Source organism: Myotis daubentonii, chromosome 10, assembly GCF_963259705.1.
Source record: "Myotis daubentonii chromosome 10, mMyoDau2.1, whole genome shotgun sequence".
Classification (NCBI taxonomy): domain Eukaryota; kingdom Metazoa; phylum Chordata; class Mammalia; order Chiroptera; family Vespertilionidae; genus Myotis; species Myotis daubentonii.
The window spans coordinates 43815487-43837912 of record NC_081849.1 but is presented as its reverse complement, the minus strand read 5'-3'; the positions used below and the strand labels follow the sequence as shown (position 1 = coordinate 43837912).

Sequence of the window (22426 nt, the reverse complement as noted above, 5' to 3'; positions counted from 1 at the left end):
GCTCGGCGTGTCAACATTTTGAAAAACGCTAACTTAACTCTGGTGCCGTGTCACATAGAGAAATTTTTTGTTATTTGCAACCATAGTAAAACAAAGACATATTTTTGATATTTATTTTATATATTTAAATGCCATTTAACAAGAAAAATCAACCAAAAAAATGAGTTTGCGTGTCACCTCTGGCACGCGTGTCATAGGTTCGCCATCACTGTCCTAAGGAGTCAGACAGTTTGTCCATTTTTAAAAAGGGAAGGCAAAATATATGACTGCGCAATAATGTATTGCAAGGGGGTTGTAGGATGGGCAAATACTTAAATGAGTATATTTCTATGACTGCTGCAACGAATTCCCACTAACTTAGTGGAAAGTACCACTAACAACACAAATGTATGACCTTACAAGTCTGGGGACCAGCAGTCTGAAATGTATCTTCCTGGGCTAAAATGAAGGTATCAGCAGATCTGTGTTCCTCCTGGAGACTAAGCAACAATGTCTCCTGGAGGCTGCCCACATTCCTGGGCTCTGCCCCCATTCCTCCATATTTGAAGTCATCGAGGGGAAATCTTGACTTCCTCAAGCTGCTGTCTCTGGTTTTTCTCTTCTGCCTCCTTCTTCCACTTGTAAGAACTCTTGTGATGACTTTGGGCCTGCCTGAATAATCAGGATAATCTCCCCATCTCAAGGTCAGTTTATTAAATTCATCAGCAACCTTAATTTCATCTACAATCTTAAATCCTCTTTATCATGTAACCTAACACATCCAACCGGTTCCATACTAGCCAGGGAGGGAGGAGCCGGGTGTAAATTCTGCCTACCAGAATGGTAAATCTGGGAATGGGAAGATTGCTTGACATTTGTTGAGAATAAGAAAAGAGCTCATTAGCTGAGAATAAGGAAGGAGAAAGGCATGAAACAGCCTTTCCTGGGAGAGTAACCTGACAAAAGAATATGGCAAGATAGTAATGTGGGTTCACTTAAGGCAGCGGTTCTCAACCTGTGGGTCGCGACCCCTTTGGGGGTCACCTAAGACCATTGGAAAACACATACTGAATATATCATTACATATTGTTTTTGTGATTAATCACTATGCTTTAATTATGTTCAATTTGTAACAATGAAAATACATCCTGCATATCAGAATTTACATTACGATTCATAACAGTAGCAAAATTACAGTTATGAAGTAGCAACGAAAATAATTTTATGGTTGGGGGTCACCACAACATGAGGAACTGTATTAAAGGGTCACAGCATTAGGAAGGTTGAGAACCACTGACTTAAGGTTTAACTGAGAAAAGTAAGTTGGGGGGAAAAGGGAGAAAGAAAAAGAGAGAGAAGTAAATGAGGTTTTGTGGTTTTCTCTGGCCAAGTAAATTGCTAGGATAGGCATCTTGGATATGTAGAAGTAAAACTAAAAATTGAATTTTAAACAGTGTTATAAATTTCAGGGGTGCAGTGGGGAGGAAGCGGGTGGGCAAAGATTTCAATGCATATGCTACAGAGTGATTACAGTGAAGAATCATAGAAAGAAGTGAAGATTGGGGTGGGGGAGGGAGGGATGGAACTATGAAGAACTGTAGGGTAACTGAATTGTAAGTCACAATGTGGTCAAAAAATAGCTGAGGTGGACTACGAAAGGAAGTGAGTGGTGAAGAGAAGGTGGATATCAGACTGAGATGCTTTTAACTGTAATGTTAGAGATGATGGAGTTTTTGATAATAACAAGGTTAGGGCGTTGCCATGGGAGTGGGTTGCTGCTTGAGAAGGAGGAAGAAAATGAAGAAAAGGAGAGGGCCTACATCATCTACAACTGGAAGCTCAAGTCATCAAGAATGTGACTGAGGTAATAATGGAAAGACAGTGAGACCGGTGCTAAAACAACCCATGAATGAAGGGGAAGGATCAAAAGGAAAGTCACTAAACAGAGACAAGCAGTGGTGATACATTTTTTCCAAGAGCTCAAATTGTAAGAAAGAAGAAAAAATGGACAAGGCAATAGGAAATAGAGAGGACATGAAGATCTCCTACATGCCTGTAGCACCAAGTATAAGAGGGGAAAAATCCCTACTAGATGGTCATATGGAAAGCAGTAAGCTCAAAGCATAACCAGGTTTCAGGACCAGTACCTTTCAGAAGGAAACAGAAACTTTCCAAAAATAGGTTAAGAATATAATGAATTTTGCTGACCATGAGCTCCATAAAGTACAGCAAAGGGTTTGGGGTGGGTCAAATTAGTAGTGGGGAACTTGGCTCAAATTAGGCTATGCACAAATGCATGAATCCCAATGACAGGACACGACATAGGAAGTCTGAACTTCTTGAGCAAAATAAGGTGAACAGGATGAAAGGTAAGATTGAATTAGTCTTAATGGTCTCTTTGGTCAGTGGTCGACAAACTGCGGCTCGAGAGCCACATGCGGCTCTTTGGCCCCTTGAGTGTGGCTCTTCCACAAAATACCACGTGCAGGCGCGCGTACAGTGCGATTGAAACTTTGTGGCCCATGCGCAGAAGTCAGTTTTCGGCCTGGGCGAGTCTATTTTGAAGAAGTACTGTTGATATTTGGCTCTGTTGACTAATGAGTTTGCCGACCACTGTCTTAGGTGATAAGCAAACAAACAAACAAACAAACAAACAAAAACTAGTTCTAACTATTGCCTCCTTATTGAGACTAGCTTTGTAGCCACAGCAGCTTGCATGCTGCTCCCTACCCGCCCCTGACACACACACACACACACACACACACACACACACACACACACACTTTCTTCAACCTTTACCTTATCCAGGAAAGATCCTAGCATCCAGCATTATAATTTCCCCCTTGCAAAAAACCTTAAATCCTTCACAGCCTCTCCTCTGCACTTGCCTCTAATTGTTGAAGAAAAAACCACAACACACCATCTAGTCTAAGTTTAAATTCATAAACACACATTTCAAATGGGCACTCCACCCTGCTCAGCTAACTACATTTCTACAGTATGTGCGCTTTCCCCACTTTCCAAAGGGACCATCTCAAACCTTCTCCTTTCTCCTTAAATCTTCCATGTCAGTTCTTATTTCATGAGGGAAAACACAAAGCATACAGAGGACCTCATTTCCCTACCACAAAATTGCCTCATCTGTCTGCATCCAGATGCATACTTTCCACATTCCCTCTCATCCTTGCTCTGGAAGACCAAAGTCCAATCCCTCCACTATTTCTGTACTTGATCCTCTCAGCTCTTATCTTCTCAGTGACTTTGGCACCTTATCCCCTCCCCTGCAAAATGATTTTTCCTCCTCTCTGTCACTCTTATGATATAATATTACTCATCTTTTAAAACAAACTGAAAAAATTCCACTACACATCAAAACTTTTTTCACATTTGTGAAAAAAATAAAACACTTTTTTCACAAGCATTATTTCCAAATGTTATCACCACTTGTTTGCTTTCATTTCCTCCACCTGAGCTCCCTTCTCCAACTTCCACCAATGCTGCTCTTGTCGAGGCAGACTTTGTCCTCATCATGTTGACAGATCCAATGGTCACTGTTAATTTTTATATCTTAGTTGACCTTTCAAAAGTGTTATATAAAATACTTCATTGTCTTGGCTTCTGGGAGACCACTGTCCTTGTTTTCTTCTTACCTTGGTCTTTTTTGCTGCTGCTGCCTCCTCTGAGCACCAAATATTATATTTGATTGTAATAAGAATCAGTCATCTTCATCTATGTATTCCAAAAGTAATCTCTGCTACTCTTATGGCTTCAAAATGATGTCTATGCTTGCTAATAATGACCCCTAAGTCTTTATCTGCAGTCCTGAATTCTCCCCCACAACTCCAAACTTTGCATCTAACTGCCTACTTAACATTTCCACTTAGAAATCTAAAAGGCATCTTAAACTTAACATAGTCTACAGGACTTTTGATTTTCCTCCCCCTCCAAATATCTCTTCTCCATTTTTCCCACCTTATGAACCAACACACCTATCTACCCCATTAGTTATGCAAGCCAAGTATCTTGGAGCCATCTCTAATTCCTGTTTTTTTCTCATATCTTATAACCAATCTATGAATAATTCTGCTAAGCCCAAATTCAAAATATATCCAGAATCGAATAACTTTTCACCACTCTATGCAACCACCCTAGTACAAATCATCATTATGGCCCACCTGGACTATCACCTTTCTAACTGACCCTGCTTTTACACTTGTCTGTCTCCTAAAAAATCTTTTCTTCACACAGCAGGTAGAATTATCTTTAAAATATCAACCTGATCACATCACGCTTTCTCAAAACCCACTAATAGTATCCATTCACATCTAATCTAATAAAAGACAAAAAGGGTACTTAACCGTACCCTCTGCTACGCTTCCCATTGGCTAATCAGGGTGATATGCAAATTAACTGCCAACAAAGATGGCGGCCGGCAGCCATGCAGCTGAAGCAAGCAGGAGGCTTGCTTGCTCCAGTGATAGAGGAAGACAAGGTTCCCCGCCTGCCGCAGCCCGCTCTGAGCCCGAAACAACAATGTTTCAATTATAGAAGCTAAACAAACCCCAGATACCTGCTTTCATCCAGCCAGCCGCAGCCTCAGAGCTGGGAGCATCAGTGATGGCAACAATGTTTCAATTATAGAAGATAAATAAATCTCAGAATAAAAAAAAAAAAGAAAAAAAGGAGAGGCTGGGAACTTCAGTCCCAGCCAGCCTGAAAACGGTCCTCAGCCCCTCACCCAGACTGGCCAGGCACCCCAGTGGGGACCCCCACCCTAAAGGGGGTGTGGCCAGCCTGAAAACAGCCATCAGCCCCTCACCCAGGCTGGCCAGGCACTCAAGCGGAACCCCCACCCTGATCCAGGACACACTTCAAGGCAAACCAGCCGGCACCCACCCATGCACCAGGCCTCTATCCTATATAGTAAAAGGGTAATATGCAAACTGACCATAACAGCAGAAAGACTGGGAATGACTGGTCACTATGACACACACTGACCACCAGGGGGCAGACACTCAATGCAGGTGCTGCCCACTGGTGGTCAGTCGATCCCACATGGGGGAGCTCTACTCAGCCACAAGCCAGGCTGATGGCTGCCAGTATAGTGGTGGTGGTGGGAGCCTCTCCTGCCTCCTCAGCAGCGCTAAGGATCTGACTGCAGCTTAGGCCTGCTCCCCGCTGGCAAGTGGACATCCCCCAAGGGCTGCCGGGCCGCCAGAGGGATGTCTGACTGCCATCTTAGGCCCAATCCCCCGGGGAGCAGGCCTAAGCCAGCAGGTGTCATCCCCCGAGGGGTCCCAGACTGTGAGAGGGCACAGGACGGGCTGAGGGACACCTCCCCCCCACCCCGCCAGTGCACAAATTTTTGTGCACTGGGCCTCTAGTTTAAAATAAAAGCCAAAATCCTTAGTTGGCTTACAAAGTAGCATACGACCTAGTCTCTAGTCACCTTTCCAATCTGCTCCTCCTTCCTGCCTATTCTGCTCCATCCACAATGCCCTTCACACATGCCAAGTTTAATATGCCCAGGGGATTCCTCCGCAACACAAACAAATGAAAACAACAATAAATGAACTAAACAAGCAAACAAAAACTGTCAAAAAACTGTGCTTGATTATCTTATCATTCAGATCCTCAGAGAGGTCTTCCCTAACTACCTAGTCTAAAACAGCCACCAACTGCTCACATTATTTGAATTTTTCTATATTGTATTTGTCACCAACTCTCTGATATTTTTCGCATTTACTTATTACCTCAGATTTATCCCTATCTATACCTCTTCACATAGCCATAAGTTCAAGAATATACTAACCATGACAGCTTAAGCCACTGTATCAAGACGCATATCATTAATGAATCTCCATTTTACATACTGTAACTTAAAGGAGTTACCTTATTGAAGGATTTAACTACTTGGTGATAAAGATTTAATTCAAAACCAGGTCTACTGATATTAGTTTTTACCTGATGTATATATTATCTCTCTTTGCTACTGCTAGTCTCATGTTCATCTTTTCCACTCATATTTAGGCATTAAACTTCATGTCATAAATAACCAGGTTCCTTAATCCTTTCTTTTAAATCTTTCACTTGCAACCTCAAGGTAAATGTGTGCAGGCTTGAGGACATTATCTCAAGCATCTAAAGAGGTTTACAAAAAGGAGTTGAGTTCTACATGAAAATAAACTCAGACCTCTCACACTACAAGCAAAGTTGGCTACAGAAAATTTACTTTTAAATACAATTGGATGTACAAAAAATATCCATTTATAATTAAATTCTGTAGTAATTATAAACCGTCATTAAATTTATAAAAAATAAAAATTCCTGGGACTCTTTCCCCCTCCCCACATGGGAGTCTGTGCTGTGAGATTCTTTCCCCCTCCCCACATGGGAGTCTGTACTTGTTCTTCAATAAATTCCCACCTTTGCTATACAAAAATAAATAAATAAATAAATAAATAAATAAATATTCCTGAAGTAACAAAACTAGCAGTTGCTACAACAGAATTTTCCATTGCAAGATATGCTAGTACACCAAGCAGACACTGCCATTAAACTGGCAGTAAAAACAAAGACTTTGATGAGTCAATCTGAACTCATGTAACCTTAAGAAGATTGATACTAGGCTCTCACCTCATAGACGACAGAGGAAAGCAAATTCACAATGAAGAGGGGCATGATGAGCACACACAAGCAAATACTGAAAAAGAGCCTTTAGATAAGAAGTAATGAGGGTAGAAACAGGACCCAAATTATATTCTCCAGATTTCCTAATACTCTGACTCGTAATTCTACTCTTTTAACTAAAATTTAAATGATGTAATGTAAGCATCAAGTTTATATAAAACCATGTAAGACAGAATTTAGGAAAACCATTCCCATAAATCACTTTTAACTAATCTGAATGACTGAAAGACAAGGTTCTCAGAAAGCCTTTTATTAGTCAAAATCCAATCAGAAATATTCTCCAAAATGTTTCAGTGTCATAGAAACTACAGCGAAACTACCCAAATCCCAATGCCTTTACCAAAGAAAGTACCCGCATTTTCTACTTACCAGTCCTAAAATAATTCATAATTGAATCTCTAGAAATTCCTGGAATCTTACAGGTAGAAAATAGCATTCGGAATTGATTCATATCTAGAGGAGTATTTCCAACTTTATCAACAGGCAATTTTTCTCTATTAAAACAAAAAGTAAGTACTTTAAGAAGTAATTATAAAACTTATAAACCAAATAGTCACAACTGGAATATTCATCCCCATCTAAGTAAATTAAGCTTCTCAACTTTACCTGACACTTTGGGTAAATTTCATACTAAATTCACCTTAAGTATCCTTACTTTCTTAACAGTTGCCAGTAGTTCAAGTTATGCCAAAGACTTATGCTTCCTCTTTCCAATTGCGTGCCTTCCTTTGGAGGCCAGTAGTGTTCCATATGGGGTGCCGGACCCCCAAAGTTGACATTCAGTTGTGATGGTATACGGACATCCAGGTAGGCAACATTCAGCCACCACTCTTCCAGCTAAAATAAAGAACATCAGATAATACATGAATATGTAAAAAATAAGTTACTGTCTACTTGGTGTGTTTTTTTTTCCTCTCTTCTTTCCTTTGGAACCGTAGGGTCTTAAATACTATTGTGTTTAACTATGTTGTCAAAAACATGAAACAAAAAGCACTTTCAGGCAGATCAAGTTGAAGTCACAAATACCTGACAATGTATTTAGGTGTGTTTTCTCAGAGTACCTGAGAAAAATAGCTACTCAATAAATCCTCAATTAAAGGATTTACAATTTTCCTTTTCCAAGCAAAAACTAAAATACTAAATCAGAAATATAAAAACTTTTTGAGTAGGTTTAAAAAAACTAATTTGGGTTTTTCACAGACAATGTTCTAAATCCCTCTTTCACTATATGCACTTTTTTAAAAAATATATTTTATTGATTTTTTTACAGAGAGGAAGGGAGAGAGATAGAGAGTCAGAAACATCAATGAGAGAGAAACATCGATCAGCTGCCTCCTGCACGCCCCCCACTGGGGATGTGCCTGCAACCAAGGTACATGCCCTTGGCCGTAATCAAACCTGGGACCTTTCAGTTTGCAGGCCGACGCTCTATCCACTGAGCCAAACCGGTTAGGGCACTATATGAACTTTAATTTCATACATCAGTAAGCATATCTTATCAAGTTACCTAGAGTTATTTTTGAAGAAACTGATGTTCTCAATTACAATGAGTCATTCAAAAAAAGATATAAATAAAAAGGATACAGGCAAAACAACTTGTTACCTTTACCCTAATTTAATTAAAATCATTCAAGGTTCACCCTGGCCAGTGTGGCTCAGTTGGTTGGAGCATCGTCCCATATACCAGAAGGTGGCAGTTTGATTTCTCGTCAGGGCACATACCCAGGTTGTGGGTTCGATCCCATTGGGGCATGTGCAGGAGGCCATCTATCGATGTTTCTCGTCCTCCCTCTCTTCCTCTCTTTTTCTCTGTGAGATTAATTTTTTTTAAAATCATTCAAGGCTCAAGATTGAGAATAAAGCAATCTGGAAGTATAAAATTTTATTATTCCATTATAGGTATCAATGGCTGATGAAAAAGATAAGCTTGCTTTTTCATTTCGAAAACTAAAATAACTGTAATCATTATTTCTAGATTAAAGTAATTTTTAATTCAATCCTTTGGTTTACACTACACAAGTAGTTAAGCTGAAGAAGTCAAAGAAGATTCCTTGTAGAAAATTGATATCCTTAATGGCTATTATAGCAATGTGTCATTAATCTAATTGACACACAGAATACTCATAACCATTTCCCCTCCAATTTTGTAATGGCCCTTTTTCTCACATGCATTGTTTCAATACTGTACACCACCGATATGACACATGTTTTGATGTTTTTTAGGCAACAATGACCTGGATAAAATGTTTCTCTCAAGCCTGGTCTATAAACCACATGGAGTAGTTGTTAAAATAAGGATTTCTGGGTTTCATTTCAGAGATACTGCATCAGAATGACTGGTCTCAGGAAATCTGCATTTTAACAAGTTTTCCATATAATAAGAGAGTAGCTCACCCACAAAACTCAAAACTCCAGTGTTAAGCAGTTCAATCATTCTTTTGAATGATGATCATGACAATAGTGACTGCAAGAATTTTTACAGTAATAATTTTAAAATGAAAGCTATGTACATTTTTATTTCTCATTTTTTAAGCATCATCAATTTTCTAATCTTAAGTATAATAACATACATACCCAATTTCTTTTTTCTTTTGCCCTTTCAAGTAATTTCTGGTGCAATTTTTCTCCAATACCATTTTGAAATTTTTTGACAATTTCTTCAGTTTTCTTATATTCTTCTTCATTTGCAAATGGCTTTACTATAAAGAAAAAATATGAATTAAAGTAGTCAGACATCAGGTACCACAAACGCACCTCATTATTACTTACACAAATATTGAGACTCAGTTATGTAAAAGAATTATGGACTATTAATTATTACAGCAGTTCAATAAATTAGAGTTTATAACATGAAAATAGCTAAAGAGCAACAATAAAAAATACTATAAAAAAATAAAACAGTGGAAATAATGTAATCTAATAACCATTTTCTAAAAAATTATTTTAAAATCATTATGGATGATGATAGTTAAAATGACAAAGGCAGGACTATCATGTAGCTATCAGTCCAAAAGGAAAGTAAATCCTGTTGAGCCACAAATAAGAGAAATTAAAGCATCTTTCTACTAATGTTCAAGCAGAGCCTTGGAAATGCAATGTGCAAGTATAATGCCTGCCCAAGTATAGTGCTTGGTGCCCTGTGGCCAGTAATGGTTTCCTTTACAAAAAAAAAAAAAAGAGAGAGAGAGAGAGAGAGAGAGAGGGAGAGAGAGAGAGAGAGAGAGGAAAGAAAAAGAAAAAAGAAAGATACAGGGTTCTTAATCCATCATAACCTAGTGCTCTGAAAATTAAACTATATCTACAAGTATTTTACAAATTTTAGAAATCTTGGGACATTAATATTTACCTTTTGTCCTATTTTGCTTTTTCAAAATCTTATCTCAAAATCAATTTAAATATCGGTATGCATAAAGAGTACAAGTGAATAATCAAAAACAGTGATTAATCAGTGAATTTAAAAAAAAATACTAGAATTTCCAGATGAAAGTAGATGAGAAAAAAGAAGAGAGAAAAAGAATTTAAAAATCATGTAAAAACCAAATGGCTTCCAGTTAAAGTGAGCTAAATACATAGATTTACCTCCACTACTTCTAGCAAATCACTAAAATGACAGTAATTTAAAAGGTATACTAGTAAATCTGTCAGGACAAAAAAAAAAGAGAGAGGACCGTAGATACATCAAGCTAACATTTTACAAATTACAAAAATTCATGGGAAAATGGCAACTGACTTTGTAGAATGAAGCAAAGTATCTAAAGCAGGAGGTAGGTACAAACCAAGAAGCAAGCCAATTCTTGCAATATAATCCTAGAAAGGCTCAAGAATTCAGGACACATGTAATTCCAAAGGCAGGGGGCAAACTGAGGCTGAAAACAGTCTTTAGAAGCAGCTCACAATTGAACTATCCACACTGGCATCTGTATAAAAAGCCAGGAAACTTCCTCCAATGCCAGTAGAAATGTGGAGGTTTATTCTCAGGAGAAGTTAAACCAGACAAGCAGAATACCTAGGTTCTAGTTCAAACTGAAAAAAGAGGGCTGGATTATGATGAAAATGCATACCCGGAACAAGTCCTCCAACCCCTTCCCTCTTCTAAGCTCCCCAAACACCAGCAGTCTGGCTTATGCCTTCTAAACAAATGATAACAGGATTCTTCTTTGGTAAAACTGATCAGTATAAGAGAAAGGAGTATTGGTACAGACTTCTGTGCATGGGCCACGAAGTTTCAATTGCGCACGCACGTGGTATTTTGTGGAAGAGCCACACTCAAGGGGCCAAAGAGCCGCATGTGGCTCGCGAGCTGCAGTTTGCCGACCACTGTCCTAGAAGGCTCACTCTAAGGCTCACTAGTCACCAAGCCCTTAGATCAGGGGTGGGCAAACTTTTTGACTCGAGGGCCACAATGGGTTCTTAAACTGGACCGGAGGGCCGGAACAAAAGCATGGATGGAGTGTTTGTGTGAACTAATATAAATTCAAAGTAAACATCATTACATAAAAGGGTACGGTCTTTTTTTTTTTTAGTTTTATTCCTTTCAAACGGGCCGTAGTTTGCCCACGGCTGCCTTAGACCCATGCACACAGAGCTCCTACTCAGTTTTTTAGGGTCTGACTCAAATATGAATGTCTAAGGATTGCCAGATATTTGAGGAAAGTCACATGAGTCAGAGAGAACTAACAAAGGATTGGTAATATCAAAGAGTAAACAGACCAAAAAGGTGACGGCATTAATAATGAATATACATTCCAATTTTCAAGAAAGGAGATGCCAAGGTGTGCAGGAACACAAGTAAAGTGATGCTCCAGGTGATGCAGCAAGGACTTTTACCTTTCAGGAATGCTGGATGTTCAAGCTGGATTCAGAAAAGGAAGAGGCACTCTAATTGCAAGCATTTGGCATTTGCTGGATATTGGAGTGCTCCAAAGAATTTCAAAAGGTTAGTCTATGTGTTATAGACTTCAATAAAGCCTTTGACTACATCAATCGTAAAAAGCTATTGGTTGCTCTAAAATAAATGGCGTGCGTCAGCATTTGATCATCCTGACACATAACTTGTATAGTGGACAGGAAGCCTCTGTCAGGGCAGAATAGAGAGAGACCGGAGAGTTTCCTACAGGCAAAGGTATCAGACAAGGGTACACTTTGTCTCCCTATTTGTTTAACCTGTACACAGAGCATATCATACAATAAAACTGGACTAGATTCAAAGGAAGGAGGAGTGAAAATTGGTGAAAGAACTATCAATAATTTAAAATATGCAGATGACACCATCTTACTGGCAGAGAGTCGCAATGATTTAAAAGGACTTCTGATGAAAGTGAAAGAAGAAAATGCCAAAGCAGGTCTATATTTGACCAGCAAGGCAAAAATCATAACTACAGAAGAAATACACAACTTTAACAAAGACAATGAAGATATTGACATTGTTAAGGTTTTGCTTACCTTGGCTCAGTCAGCAATTCCAATGGAGACTGCGGCCAAGAAATCAAGAGAATGTGGAGACTTGGAAGGGCAGCAATGAAAGAATTAGAAAAGATCACCAAAACCAAAGCTGTGTCATTAGAGACCAATACTTAGATCATCCACACCCTTGTATTTCTAATAACCATATATGGGTGCAAAAGTTGGCTAGTGAAAAAGGCTGACAGGAAAAAAAACTGATTCATTTGAAACATGGTGTTGGAGGAGAGCTCTATGGATACTCTGGGCCACCAGAAAGGAAGAACAAGTGGATCCGGTAGTTTGCCTGAAATATCACTGGAGGAAAAAAGGACAAAACTGCAGCTGCCCTACTTTGGGCACATCATGAGAAGGCAGGGTTCTTTGGACAAGACAACAGAACTGGGAAAATAGATGACAACAGGAAAAGAGGGAGACCAGGGGGGGACTGACTGCGTAAAATAAGCCACAGGCATGAGTCTACAGGAGCTGAGCCATTGTGGACATCACTCATTCACAGTCGCCAGGAGTCCAAGCTGACTCAACAGCAATTAATACACTAATAACGGAAGGGAACATTTTAAAGTTCAAAGCTTAGCCTAGAAGGATCCAGATTGGAGCAACAATAGTTCCAGAAACAGAAAGTACGAAGTGAGGAAAAAACTACCAACGAAATATTTCAAAAATTTCCTAGAACTAAAGAATATTAACTTTTTCAAATAAAAGAACCCACTGGGTACTCAGAGAAATAATGGAAAGAAACCTACACACTAAGCAACATCATTGAGAAATTCAGAATGGTAGGGATAAAAAAAGAGGCTACCAGACAGTAAAAAACAACAGGTCACAGATTAAAGGACTGAACACCAGAACAGCATTAGACTTCTCACGAAGAACAGACAGTGCCTTCAAAATGCTTTAAAAGCATCATTTCCAACCAAGAATTCTACAGTCTGCCAAACCATCAAGCATGAAGGCAGAAGAAATGTTTTTTAGGTCCTACATTATTTTCCTCCCAGACACCCTTTCTCGAGTGGCTACTGAAGATGTACTGCACTACAACCTGAGAAGAGAAAGGGGAAAAAAGAGGAAGACAGAATCCAAGAGCCAAGGAATCCAACAGAGGAGGGGGGAAGAGAGCTGCCAGGATGATGACCAAAGGAAAGCCCTAGGACAGTGATGGTGAACCTTTTGAGCTCGGCGTGTCAGCATTTTGAAAAACCCTAACTTAACTCTGGTGCCGTGTCACATAGAGAAATTTTTTGATATTTGCAACCATAGTAAAACAAAGACATTTTTTTGATATTTATTTTATATATTTAAATGTCATTTAACAAAGAAAAATCAACCAAAAAAATGAGTTCACGTGTCACCTCTGACACGCGTGTCATAGGTTCGCCATCACTTGCCTAGGACAACAGTTGCCCCACCAGCTCTAGAAACGCTGATTGGAGCAAGAGGGTAGAGGTGTCAGTAGGGTTGCCTTCAAGAAAAAAATGAAGCTGAAAGAATATCTTATGTATTTAAATATATTCAGAGATTCTCAGTGTATTAAAGTGTTCGGGAGTGAATTCGTTGTGAATACAAAGCAAACTAAGCAAATGAAAAATGGAGGGGGGGGGGCAGGGGCAGGATGCAGCAAAAAGGTAATCAAAGTTCACCAAATGGTTCTCATGCGAATAACTGCAAAACCATAAACCCTAAATCAGTGGTTCTCAACCTTCTTAATGCCGCGACCCTTTAATACAGTTCCTCATGTTGTGGTGACCCCCAACCATAAAATTATTTCGTTGCTACTTCATAACTGTAATTTTGCTACTGTTATGAATCATAATGTAAATATCTGATATGCAGGAAGTATTTTCATTGTTCACGACCCACAGGTTGAGAGCCGCTGCCCTACATGGTCAGCTCAATCGACTCAGGTAAATACTGATCTGTATCAGGTGAGACCCTAAGTTAAATCAGGCGAATACTAATTTAATCCCAACTGGTGATTTGTACAACTATATTGAGAAAATGAGAGGGAAAATGTGGATATGTTGAATTGCATATATGTTGGGGAGGGGGAGAGGTTAAAGGGTCTAAGAGAGCTAAATCCACATATTTTTAGGAACTAATTCATAATATCAACAACCAAAAAATCCATGCAATAGTAGCATAAGAAGTTTAAGCCTGGAGATAACACAAGAACAGATAAATTATTTGAATATGCTAGCTTGAGAAAGTGGAATTTGCAGAGGGTGGGAGGATGAGGCAAAGAACTACTACTTTTTATTGTAAGCCTAATGGTACTATCTGACTTTTTAAACTATGGAAAAATTAACGTAAGGGAAAAATTTGGACATTTTAAGGATATTTAATTATCATGAGTCTAAAAGAAAAAGCAATTAGATCTTCATCGACTTCTAACAATTTCATAGTTTTTTAAGTTGCTAACAATAGTTATACTAAAAGATTACAAACATACCTGATTCAAGGTATTTTTTTAATGATTCTTCAAGTGAAGGAACAGGCAGTGATGGAAGAGAATCCTGGTACTGAAATGTTCGTTCCTCAGTTGACTTAGCCAATTGATTTTCCATGATGCAATCACAGTAGGAAAACTTAAAAAAAAAAAAAAAAGACAGCACTCACAACTTCAACTTCATAAATATTTTTATATATGGTAGGTCTAATTCACTAAGTCAGTATTTAGGTACCACAGTATAGCCAGGGCTTGGTCCTCATCCTTAATAATTTCATAAACTTGTCAGTGAGAGAACCCATTTTTAAGAAGTATAGACTCTGAAGGAAAGCCAAGCTTGTCACCCCAAAATATGCCTTTTTGGGGATATTGATTATTTTAAGCTCGTTATTTTTAAGAAACAAAAGATTCAGGAAAAACTTTGACATTCCTTCAAACAACCTAAAAGAAGTTGATAGAGGACCTGCTTCAGGGAGGACAGTAATAGATAACTATAATTAAACTAGTGGCCTGGTGCATGGATTCATGCACATTGAAAGGAAATTAATTAGAAGAAATATTTTAATATCGCTATTCACACTTTCTCTATAATAGAAGTATCAACCAAATTCACGATCGACAATGACAGATCGAAACACATGTGTGCGACTGGCACTAGCGAGAGCTTTATATGTATCGAGAGCTTTATATGCACGAGTCAACATTTATTTTTAAATTGCCAGTGCATGTCATAGGTACCAGCTCGTCAGTCGGACAGACTGTCGGTCATTTAGCCTTTTATATATACAGATATAAGTTAAGTGTGATATACAGGGCACTTAGCCTTTTAGATAGATAGATAGATAGATAGATAGATAGATAGATAGATAGATAGATAGATAGATAGATATAGATATAAGTTAAGTGTGATCATTGCTAAAGATAGCCCAGCAAACATTCATTTACCAAACACTTGCTTTCCTATCTCCATGTTAATTGCCTCCCTGCCCTTGGAAGCCCCACACCACAACCTCCCACTTCTTTTTAGCTCAAGATGGCAAATAAGCCTTAACTGCCAGACCTGTCCTCAGGGCCCACATTCTTACAGAACCTCAGTATGTATATACGTAATAAATTTGATTACTTTCTCCTGTTACTCTGTTTCATGTCAATTTGATTATTGGACCAAATCGAAGAATTTAGAATGGTAGAAGTATTTTTCCTCCCTACAACTCAAAGTGCTAGAAGTCAAGGAGTAAGCAGTGGGACCAGGAAAATTATCATTTACTGGGCACCTTCTATTTGTTAAATATTGCAGTAGGCGTTACAGAACATGTGTTATCTCCCTAATCTCCATATTATTTCTGAAAGGTGGCATTCACTGCCATTTTACAAATGAAGAAACTAAAACTCAGACAGATTTGGTAACTTGCCTCAGATCAAACAAACAACTTAAATCCAGATCTGTGACTACAGTCCTCCCTCTATACAATGCTACATACTAGTGGGGAGGGGACCTGCAGTAGATCTAAATGGGTAGGTAGAATTCAGATGTATAGAAGAGGATAATGGACTGAGAGAACTTTGGAGAGCAAATATCTAAGAATATTACAGAATACATAAAATCACATGACAAACTTCTGTAATCTAATTGTGCAGATGGTATGAGACTTACACAGAATGGTTTCAAGTTTCCCAAAGCAATCTTGAACATTTTCCACAACTGTACTAATTTTCATCAGAAAATTCAAACTAACCCAAAGTGTGAATGAGGCATACAAGTGCTAAATGAAAAATGAGATTTCTCAAAAAAGCCTTTATAAAGTAATTATATATTAAAATAGCAATTGAGAAATCAAGGACCCCTAATATTGAGTAAGAATTCCCTCTCCTTTCAAATACTACCTTTTAAAAATAATATCAAAGACAAACAAAATATTCCACTCATAGGAGGTTACAGAATAAAAACATCAAAAACAAGGATATGGTAGAGATTCTTTTTAGCCAATATAATTTCCCCTTCTTTCTTAACAGAATCTCGAGTTTTTTGCTGGACATGTAGCTACATAGCTATAGCTCTCCCACCCTCCCTTGGAGCTCAGCATGGCTTTGTGATGGGTGTGTCACCTCCAGGTCATGACCCTAGAAAGGGTTACATATGCTGTCTCCTCACTGCCTAGCAGGTAGTCCCAACTGGAAGAGCACCTTGGGCCCATTTATGGAAGCCATGTACATAATGTACAGGCATACCTCAGAGATATTGTGGAGGTTCGGCTCCAGACCACTGCAATAAAATGAGTTGTAATCTTTTTGCTGGTAGTGGGTCTTGCCTTCAATTTGTAAAAAATCTGTGAAGCAAAATAAAACGAAAGATGCTTGTAATGACGTTGTCAGAATCTTCCTACTAGCCCTGTACTCCTCCCTCTAGATTTATGAAAAGAAAAACAAAAAAAAAGCTTTTATTTATACTATTGTATTTTGGGTTTCCTTTGTTAGGGTAGAAGAGCTTAACCTATACCACTAATAAAAAGATATAACCCAAAAATGTGATACAATAGAGCTCTCACAGTTCCTCAGCCTCTTCCTGTCCGATGACTTTTGCTGCACTTCACTTTGACTACCCATAAACTGCTGGGGTCCAACCCCAGCAGGTCGAGGGGTCCCCAAAGGTGTGGACGGTGTCGGCGAAGAAGGAATGACACAGAGGCAGCATTCAGTTGATCAGCATGGTTGGGTTCTCTTGCCTGGTTCTATTGCCAGGTTCTATAGGTTCTCCAGCCAGGTTCTGTCCAGGTTCTCCAGCCAGGTTCAGTCACCAGGTTCTAGTCAGGTTCTCTTGCCAATTTCTGTAGTCAGGTTCAGTCCAGGATCTTTTGCCATGTTCTCTCACTACGTTCTGTCTCTAGGTTCTGAGGCCAGTTTCTGTCCAAGATCTTTTGCCATGTTCTCTCCAGCGAAGTTCTTCTGTCTGTAGGTTTTGTGTAGGTTCTGTCTTCTGAGTTCTGACTTCTAAGTTCTGTGTTCTAAGTTCTGTCTTCTTCTGTCTTGTTACATCTGTATTTATACCAGTTGATTCAATCCTATCAATCTCTATTACAAAGGTTAGGGCGTTTCTTATCTCCATTCCAGGGAGTAAAGATTATGTAGCTTAAGCATGATTGCTCGTAGTTAAAGTGATTAATTACCCGACTGGCACTTAGTTGAGGGGTTTTATTCCCTCCCTAACTTCAGGGGAAAATCCCTACCTGGGGAAACAACCTTTCTCAGAGAGGAGACCTTGGTTAAAACACATAGTGCCAAGAAGGTGAGCAAACATTTTAAGAACAGTATGCCATATATGCCAGGTCCCTTGAAACAGCAAGGATGGACCGGCTCCCGGCAATAAACATGGCTTTAGACCTAATGGAAATGTAGATCTGGGTTCAAATACCAACTCTGCACTTTCTAGACATGTGCCCATGGGCAACTAACTTTAACTCCATTTCCTTAACTGTAGAGAGCATCTATAATAATCAAAGCGTAATATGCAAATCGACCAAACAACCGAACTGCAGAATGACCCATCGAACAGCAGAATGGCCATCTGGATGACCACGCTATGACACGCACTGGTGCCAGGCCAGCCAAGGCAGGTGCAATGCAATTGGTGGAGCTGGGGGGGGGGGGGGGGGCAGCGCCACGATCGCCCCTCAGAAAGAGGCCCAGGCCACCCTCTGCAGGGCGATCGGTGGGGGAGGGGGGAGGCTCCATGATTAATCACCCTGCAGAGGGAGGCCCAGGCAAGCCAAGCAATTGCACCTCACACCTGTTTCCCACAGAGGGAGATGGGGTGGGGTGGGGGGGGCAGCACTGCACAGATGGCAAGCTGAGGCAGCGGTAGGGGCGGGCCAGTTGCCTGCAGCAGGGGGAAGGAAAGTCCCAATAGGCCCTGATCCCTGGCCAGGCCTAGGGACCCTACCAGAGGGGTCCTGGATTACGAGAGGGCGCAGGCTGGGCTGAGGGACTCCCCCCCCCCCCCGGGCTGAGGGGACCCCCCCCCCCCCCGTGCCCTGCACGAATATCATGCACCTGGCCTCTAGTAATCATATAACAAAGCTGTTGTGAGGTTTTGTTTTTTTAACATTGCACAAAATAAAAGTAATCCGGTTCAGATGACCATATTATGCTAGCTAGGCAGAATTTCTATGAATGCCCCCCTGGTACCCACCCCAACCCACAGAACCTATGAATATGAGATTTTCACTTCCATGCTTGTGATTTTGTTATTTTACACAGCACAATCAACCTTAAAATAGGGAGATTATCAGGTGAGCTTCATCGAATCACTTGAGCCTTTAGGAGCAGAAAGCTTTCTCCAGCTGGTGACAGAAGAGTCCGAGAGATTAAAACCACAAAAGGTGTTCTCTGGCAGGTGGTCTTATGGAAGGAAGAGAGGCCCCGGCTGACAGCCAGGAAGGAAATGGGAACCTTTGTCCTACAGCTGCAGGGAGATGAATTCTGCCAACAACCTCAATGAGCCTCCTGGAGGTGGGTTCTCTGGGCCCAGAGCCCCCAGACAAGAACCCGCACCTAAAGAAACCTTCACTTCAGCTTTGTGAGATCCTAGGCCGAGTACCCCCACCCGGGCTTCTGATCTACAGAAGCTGTGAGATAATAAATTCGTGGGCTTTTTTAATTAAGTTTGTGATAAATTGTTATGGCAGCAATAGGAACCTAGTACACATATACAGAAAAGCTATTCTCTGTATTCCTCAGCCTTTAGGAAACTGAGACCAAGGATACCAATTCCATACCCACTCAAGTCTTAACTAACCAAGAGGTACACATTAAAATAACAATTATCAGATTCTTTCATGAAGGATGCTTTTTAAGTTCTCAATCATAAAGATTAAATTAAATAACATAATTCCAAAAGAACCTATATGTGCAATAAGAAAATGACGACACTGGATTTCATTATAGTGGGCTTCCTGGGAGCCAAAAGATGTAAAATCAAAGTGGAAAAGAGAACCAGGAACAAGAAGTAAAAATAATAACAATAACAATAATAATCTGATGGCCACATACCAGAACACCAAGAGGAGTTGTTTAGGAGTTCCAGGAGCCTGTTGCAACAATTCTGTTTTCAGATCACGGGAGCTGAACTAGGCTGGTGACTGTGGGAAGAAAGAAAGTTAATAATTGCGGATGGGGGGGGGGGGGGGGTATTGGCAAAAACTGGTGAAAGAAGGTGGAAGACAGACAATCTAGAGGTTGGGAGGCCCCACGACTCAAACTTTTGGGGAAAGCACAGCAAACATACTCCAAAAGTCCATCTGCTAGAGAATCGGATGAAAACTACTACCCGGCTCACTAGTTCGCAAACAACAGCACTGCCCTCCATTGGGTCCACAGGGTACAAGGCGACAGAGTTCAAGGCTGGGCTTAGAGACGGAGGCGCAGAGAGCGACCCGAGCTCGGAGACTCCGCCCCCCAACCAAGGTCAGCTCTGCACCCTCGGGACGCCACCGACGGAGAGAAATCTAACCCAGCACCGCGACGGACCCGCCCGGCGGCCGACACCGGGGGTACCCTCCCCGACCCCGCAGGCAAGATGCCTGCTGACCCCACCAGGCCGAGCCCTGGCCCCTGCCCCGCCTACACTACGTAACTCGGTTCTACGCCATTGAACTGCCCCCCACCCCGGGGCAGCTTCGGGGGACGGGGAGCGCAGTCTCGGGGGCCTCACTCACTCCGCGCTCTTCGCCCATTCCGCCGCCGCCGACACCCGCACCAGCCCGCTCCCTTAAGGCCACCGGGGAGCGGGGATTGGGTGGAAAGCCGCGAGGGGTCCGCCCCCTCGGCCACCGAGGAGCGGGGATTGGGTGGAAGCCCAGAAGGTCCCGCCCCCATTCGAAGGCGGGGCCGGGCCGGGCCGGGCCGGGCCTGCGCTCTGCCGGGACCGACCCCGCCTCCCGCGGGCGCCTCGGGCTGGGCGGGCTCCAGGCTGCGGGCCTGGGAAAGCCCGGAGGATGCGGGCGAACGGTGCGACCCGGCCTGGCGGCGCTCAGTGACTCGCTGCCGGCGGAGCACAGCGCCCAGGCCCCGACACGGCGGGTCTCGCCCCCCCCCCACCCCGGCCCCCCGCGCCGCCCACACAGATACCTAACCCTGTGGGACGGGCGCGGGACACCATGGCCCTGACCCATTACTACCCAACTTGCTCAAGGCTCGGCGCCCCGTTTCCCTTCCTCTTGCAGCCACATCTCGGGTTTACCAGCCGCTTCTCCCCCTCCCAGAGCGACTTTTCCCACCACCCCAACAGCAAGAAGCGATGCCAACGCCTGCTAAAGGAATCTCATTGTTCGCCCTGTGCGGGCACCGCCACGCGTCCCCACCTGCCTCTCTCGCCTGCACCCGCGGAGGCGGGAGTTCGCCCGCTGGGCGTGCTGCAGCCCATCCCCGCCTCCCTGCCCTTGCACGGGTCTGCACGGTGCCGAAGGTCCCGGGAGCCCCAGGGATGCTCGCGCTGCAAGCTGGAAGTCATGTACGATCGCGCCAAAAAATAAGAGTTTTTTAACCAGAGTGGAACTAGGCAAGTTCTAGACTAGAGGAGGATCATACTGTAGTTAACTTAGTTTCACAAGTAAATCTATTTTACATTTACTTCCTGAAATAAAATAGACTGTTTCATTTTAAATACACTGTGTATTTGTTGTGAGCCCTGACCGGTTTGGCTCAGTGGATGGAGCGTCGGCCTGCGGACTGAAGGGTCCCAGGTTCAATTCCGGTCAAGGGCGTGTACCTTGGTTGCGGGCACATTCCCAGGAGGGGGTGTGCAGGAGGCAGCTGATCGACGTTTCTGACTCTCTATCCTTCTCGCTTCCTCTCTGTAAAAAATCAATAAAATACATATTTTTTAAAAAAGAAACAACAGTAATGTACAGTGGCTCTAAACTAGATATCAAATATTAAGAACTAGATTTCAAGTTAACATGTCAGATCGAAGGTCCCAATCCTTTATCTTCCCTAACTCCCGTGGTGAAACCTGACCCGAAGGGCACTGAGGCTGTGTATAAATACATAGTCACTTGGTGTGAACAGCCCTAAGCTTCCTGCAGACCGCAGTGCGGTTCCAGCCCTCGTTGGAGAGGCTGCCTAATATGTGGCAGACACGCCTTTCTAGTAAAAGTTCTGAATTCTGAAATATATCAGGCCAAAAGTTCAGATAAGGGAGTGTAAACTTGTATAAGTAATTTCTGAAGCAATAAAGAACTTTTCTCTTATAGCGTATAAGTGCTGTGTTGTGAATAATGTTAAAATTCGCTTATTCTTAAACAATAATAAAAAGCTACTCAGAAACCTTCATGGGGAGGGAGGGGCGGGAGCGGTCTGGAAGGGGTTAATGGGGGGGGGGGGGAAGCCCTATGTAATACTTTCAACAATAAAGATTTTTTTTTTTTAAGAAAATTAATTAGCCCTAACCGGTTTGGCTCAATGGATAGAGCGTTGGCCTGCGGACTGAAGGGTCCCAGGTTCGATTCCGGTCAAGGGCATGTACCTTGGTTGCAGGCACATCCCAGTAGAGGGTGTGCAGGAGGCAGCTGATTGATGTTTCTAACTCTCTATCCCTCTCCCTTCCTCTTTGTAAAAAATCAATGAAATATATATTTTTTAAAAAAGAAAAAGAAAATTAATTAATTAATTAAATGAGAAAGAAAAAGAAACCTTCATTGAATTATTTTTCTCCTTGCTAGCGAAGTTTAGCACCTCTTTAAAAGTTTATGCATGTTTGCCGAAACTGGTTTGGCTCAGTGGATAGAGCGTCGGCCTACGGACTGAAGGGTCCCAGGTTCGATTCCAGTCAAGAGCATGTACCTTGGTTATGGGCAC

The 22426-nt window shown here is 41.6% G+C and overlaps 1 protein-coding gene across 5 annotated transcripts in view; it reads right to left on the bottom strand.

The window, feature by feature from the left end:
- CROT (carnitine O-octanoyltransferase) overlaps positions 1 to 20410 on the bottom strand; it is a 44869-nt gene extending 24459 nt beyond the window's left edge. For 2 of the 5 annotated variants that reach the window (XM_059712199.1, XM_059712202.1), the window contains exons 1-6: positions 20287 to 20407; positions 19622 to 19710; positions 14579 to 14714; positions 9244 to 9368; positions 7325 to 7506; positions 7039 to 7163 (exon numbers count right to left, since the gene is read on the bottom strand). In XM_059712199.1, the coding sequence (XP_059568182.1) occupies positions 7039 to 7163; positions 7325 to 7506; positions 9244 to 9368; positions 14579 to 14693 (547 nt within the window). In that variant the 5' untranslated portion in view covers positions 14694 to 14714; positions 19622 to 19710; positions 20287 to 20407. Of the gene's footprint in view, positions 1 to 7037; positions 7164 to 7309; positions 7507 to 9243; positions 9369 to 14578; positions 14715 to 16804; positions 16903 to 19621; positions 19711 to 20286 lie in introns of those variants that run through there. The other 3 variants (XM_059712200.1, XM_059712204.1, XM_059712203.1) reach the window with 3 other exon arrangements.
- Positions 20411 to 22426: the final 2016 nt, after the last annotated feature.